We start from the raw sequence: 5,377 nt of genomic DNA on the forward strand, positions 1-5,377 counted from the left end.
TTATCTCATCTATATATATATATATATATCCAAAAAGTTTTTATTATTTATTTTTTTAACCCCAGGTACGTACGTAGAATTCAATAATATTAGCATTAAAAAATAAAAATAAAGAAAAGCACCAAGGCAACGCAGACCCAATTACAACCTTATAACGTAAAAAATAATTAATTATAGCTGCAAAAATATTTCCAAAGAAACGAACATCTGAATTCTGACCCATGCATTGCATATCTCTCATAAAATAGAAAGCAAAAAGTATATATTGTGACAAATAATTCCAATCCCACATATTGAATCCATGTCATGATTAATCATACATCATGTGAGTTACTATTGATCTAAAATTGGATAAAATAAAAGCGATGATTGGGGCCCGCATCAGTTTTTTGATGGCATAAGCACAAATACTGCTTCCTCTTCGGATGCATTATTATTATTTATTTATATATATAATATGGTGGTAAAGTACAAAGCATTCTTCTACTTCTTCTCTTCCTTTTTCTCTAATTATTTTATTTTGATTATTATATATGAAAAGAGAAAATAATAGGGAAATCATCAAAAGATAGAATCATGCATGATCATGTGTTTACATAGCAAGCTAGAGCCAAACTCATTATATATAAGACCCCCCCTGGTTTCCAAAAACTAGTGTTCTAACATTCATAGGCACATTACACAATATATAATAATAAGAAATTTCTCAAAATTCTCTTCTCCTCTTTCTGTGCTTAATTACAACAAAAAATATGGATGGGAAGAAACTTGAGTACAAAGGTCCGGAGGCCTTGAAGGAGATCGAAAGGCTGACAACGGAGGCTGATATAGTTCAGGAAAGTATCTTGAGAGAAATCTTGAGAAGCAACTGTGAAACTGAGTATCTGAGTAAGTACATGGATAAAGGAGCGAAAGATGATGTTTCAGTATTCAAGAAACGAGTCCCTGTAATCACTTATGAGGACATTAGGCCATTTATTCAAAGAATTGCCAATGGTGAAGACTCATCACTCCTTACTGGACACCCAGTAACAGAGATGTTATGCAGGTCAGTCTGTTTCTGATCTATTTATGTACGTTGATTTGTTTGCTATATGTTAACAGATGAGACCGACTGATAGTTATAATTTATGACATTTTCAGTTCAGGGACTTCTGGTGGTGAGCCCAAGATGATGCCTTCGATTGCAGAAGATCTGGACCGTCGAACATTCTTATATAACCTCATCATGCCCATAATCAACCAGTTAGATATGCTACACTTTTTTACTTCATTTTTCATTTACATATACATACGCACACACGCATTAAATATATATATTTATATATTCCCTCCATGCATAAGTTCTTTTGTGTCAAAAAAAGTGTTCAAAATATGTACAGTACTTGATCCTACTTTCCGCATTTAAATTAAACATATACTTTCAAAGTCATTATCCGTAGCCGAAAGAACTGGCTTTCTTTCAAATCTTGTTACGCAATACTAACGTCTTTTTTCTAGTGATTCTGATTCCATTTTCCTATTAAAATGTTCTAGGAAATTCTTATCCAACAGCAACTTATATTGTGGGTTCTTATCTGCTTTAATTGAACAGTACTCCCTGGATGGGACACCATATACCAGTCAAGCCTAGTCTAAAACATTTCATGAATATAATCTAGCGATGATAAACTCTTCATCGTGGCATAACGCATACACACATATACGACACAGTGCATTTTGACGTGGAAACCACGATAAACTTCTTATAGAGATTGAAGCCAATTAGTACATAAGAGTTTAATTTGTTCACGTATGCATTTTTTTGCATGGCCGTCTTTTAATTAATACACACACATATACTACTAATTAATAATATTTCTCTCTTTACTTTCCCCCCTCATTAAACCACTATTCATTTAAAAGGTTTAGTACTAACTTTAGAGTATAATATAACATCAACCCTACCTAATTGTGTGTGTTACTTAGCTCTCTTTTTTCTGTAGTTACAAATAAATTGACTACTCATAAAAAGTAAACTAGTTTTAGAAGCTTGTAAATATATTCTTTAACTAATCTGGGAACATTTTCTTTTCTAGTTAAAAATAAAATATATCCAACTTTGGAAAAATTAGAAATTTTTATTTTTTTAGGTATGTTCGTGGTTTGGACGAAGGCAAGGCCATGTTCCTGTACTTCGTCAAGGCTGAAATGTCCACACCCTGCGGGCTTCCGGCACGTGCAGTTCTGACGAGCTACTACAAGAGCAAGCACTTCAAGTGCCGAGCCTACGATGTCTTCAGCAACTACACGAGCCCGGACCAAGTCATTCTTTGCAACGACAGCAACCAAAGCATGTACTGCCAGCTCCTCGCCGGCTTGGTCCACCGCCACCAAGTCCTGCGCCTGGGTGCTGTCTTCGCGTCGGCACTCCTCCGTGCCATCTCGTTTCTCGAGCGTAACTGGGCCAGTTTCTGCAACGACATCCGCCTCGGCCGCCTCGACCCTTCTATCACCGACCCCGAGTGTCGTTCAGCCATGTCTCCTGTGGTTTCGTCCCCGAACCCTGGCCTGGCTGAGGAGATAGAGGAGATCTGTGGAGAACAGCGTCATTCGTGGAAAGGTATCTTGTGCAAGCTCTGGCCCAAGGCCAAGTACATCGAGGCCGTGATAACGGGGTCCATGGCCCAGTATATTCCGGCTTTGGAGTACTATAGTGGAGGGAAGTTGCCCTTGGTTTGTACCATGTATGCTTCTTCCGAGTGTTACTTTGGGGTCAACTTGAAACCGCTCAGTGACCCTTCTGACGTGGCGTTCACCCTTATGCCCAATATGTGCTACTTTGAGTTCATACCGCTGGGAGATAATGGGACACTAGTGTTTGACGTGGCTGAAGAGGAAGAGGTGCCTGTTGACAGGCTTGTTGATTTGGTCCACGTCAGACGCGGATGTTATTATGAATTGGTCGTCACCACCTTTGCTGGTAAACAATATAATATATTTTACTTCTGATTCTCCCATTTCTTTCTATGCAGTTGGCGGACCCACATAATATATTCCTAGCTTAGGTTAGGTAGATCAGTCGTACGTATGTGCTTATAACCTAATTTATCACTTTCACTACATATACGAACTTTGTTTTTAACTCTGTTTGTTCGTTTTTGTTTAAATTCCCTTTCATCAATTTAATTACTTAGCTATTTGGGGTAAATTCATAGTAATTTTGTAATGACATGTATAAATATATATATATAGGACTAAATAGGTATCGAATTGGCGATGTGCTACTAGTGACGGGGTTCCACAACAAAACTCCACAGTTTCAATTCATATGCAGAAGGAACGTCCTCCTCAGCATCGACAACGACAAGACCAACGAAGAGGACTTGCACAAGAGCGTCTCTGTCGCCAAGAAGCTTCTAGAGCCTCACAACGCCCTCCTAGTCGAGTACACCAGCTACGCTGACACGTCACGCGTGCCTGGACACTACGTCCTCTACTGGGAACTCCTGATGCACCACGTGTCCTCCTCTTCCTCGTCATTAGTAGAAAACGACAATGAAAATAAGGTGTTGGAAGAGTGTTGCATCGCCGTGGAAGAAGAGTTGGACTACATTTATCGTCGTTGCAGGACGAACGACAAGTCGGTAGGGCCTCTGGAGATTCGAGTGGTGAAGCCAGGGTCGTTTGAGGCCCTTATGGACCTGTTCATAAGCCAAGGTGGCTCCATAAACCAGTATAAGACTCCTAGGTGCATCAAGTCGGCTACGGCTCTCAAGCTTCTTGATTCTAATGTCGTGGCTTCCTTCTTTAGCCCAAGGGATCCTACCTGGATTCCTTAATAACTTTACTATATATATAAATATATATATATTGCGACCCTGGATCGTATGACTTACTTTTATATTTATATGCATGTATCGAAATCGAATTCTCTCAAACATAGAACTTTTTTCTAATTAATCATCTCTCTAACAATTAATTATTCCATATACATGTCTCTTGATCAGCCGAAAACATAAGAGGAAGATAAATTTTTTTATTATATATATTTATATTGTTAATTTTAATCTATTTCTACCATACAAAAATTTTAATGGAAAACTCTAAAACTGAAGAAAAGCAATCGATGTTGTCGAAAGAAGGCCATATACAAAAGTTTACTAAATAAATTTTTTTATTTAATTACATTTTCAACAATGTTTTTTCTCAATCTAAAGTCTAATAACACCTAGCTAGATCTCAATGAACTTATTTTCTCAGAAAGAGTATATCTACCTCACTGAGAAAACTCTTATTCCTGAGACTGAATATGCATTATCACTGAAGACACTCATTTTACAAAGCATTAATTGTAACTATGCATATATATATATATATGTGTGTGTGTATATATTGCGGAGTCAAATGATGATCTCTACAATGTAAATTTCTTGCTTTAATATATTTTTGTTTTTTTGTCTCATGGGATACTTGGATGATAATAAGTCTTATTTATAAATGGCCAGTCACCTGTAGGTCCAGGTTTCAATGCTCCCTTTATTTATATATATATATATATATAAATACATATATTATAATATTATAAATATATTTATGATAGAGCAGAGATACAAGAACAAAAACAATGGAAAATGGTGGTAAAGAAAACAAGTGAAGAAAGAATGAGATGAGTTAGGTTTTCTCATTTTAAAAGAGAGAAAACAAGTAAAGTAGATAGAGATCTAGTTATGGAGCTTTTTGATTACTGTGGTATAGAGTTGTAAAGAGGTTGTTGAGCAATAAAAGTTTTACTCATTTCTCAAAAAAAAAAAAAGAATGAGATGAGTAAGAAATAGTAAGCTCACCCTAAAGGAAAGTATGAGACTTGCTTTTATATTCAACCAATCAGGTAATGAATGGATTACAACTAATCGGTAACAAAGTATTTACAGTACAAAAAAAAACATTTACACCCAACAATGGATTAGTTGTTAACCACTAATAGCGAGGTGCTACTACAAAAAAAAAGTGACTATACCGAGAACACTATAAAGAACATGCGCGGGATATATACATTTTCATATGCGCGGGACCTTTTCACGGTTCAGGAATAGGATTGTTCTCGATATAGGTTCAATAAATATCCTAGCACGTGACCGCCCTTTCTTCTTCCTCTCTTTCCCTTAGTTTTTAGAGACCGAGCCTCCCAATTCTTCTCCGCCTCTCTCCACCAAATTCCTCCATTTCCCTCTAAAAAATATCATTTTTAGGTCCAAAAATCTCCCAAGTTAAGGGGTTTCTCTCCATTTCTTTCTTAAGGGTAAGATTTATTTCTTCATTTATATATATATATATATATATATATAAATATATATATATGAAATGGTAATGTATTTTTGTATTTTTTGGTTGAAGG

The 5,377-nt window shown here is 36.4% G+C and overlaps 1 protein-coding gene across 1 annotated transcript; it reads left to right on the forward strand.

Moving 5' to 3' along the window:
• The first annotated feature begins 549 nt into the window (after positions 1 to 549).
• On the forward strand, positions 550 to 3,942 carry LOC133794822 (putative indole-3-acetic acid-amido synthetase GH3.9). The gene is made up of 4 exons (XM_062232252.1): positions 550 to 1,048; positions 1,144 to 1,245; positions 2,133 to 2,962; positions 3,235 to 3,942. The coding sequence occupies exons 1-4, from the start codon at positions 753 to 755 to the stop codon at positions 3,819 to 3,821; spliced, it is 1,815 nt and encodes a 604-aa protein (XP_062088236.1). The 5' UTR covers positions 550 to 752; the 3' UTR covers positions 3,822 to 3,942.
• Positions 3,943 to 5,377: the final 1,435 nt, after the last annotated feature.

Source organism: Humulus lupulus, chromosome 1 (genome assembly GCF_963169125.1).
Source record: "Humulus lupulus chromosome 1, drHumLupu1.1, whole genome shotgun sequence".
Classification (NCBI taxonomy): Eukaryota; Viridiplantae; Streptophyta; class Magnoliopsida; order Rosales; family Cannabaceae; genus Humulus; species Humulus lupulus.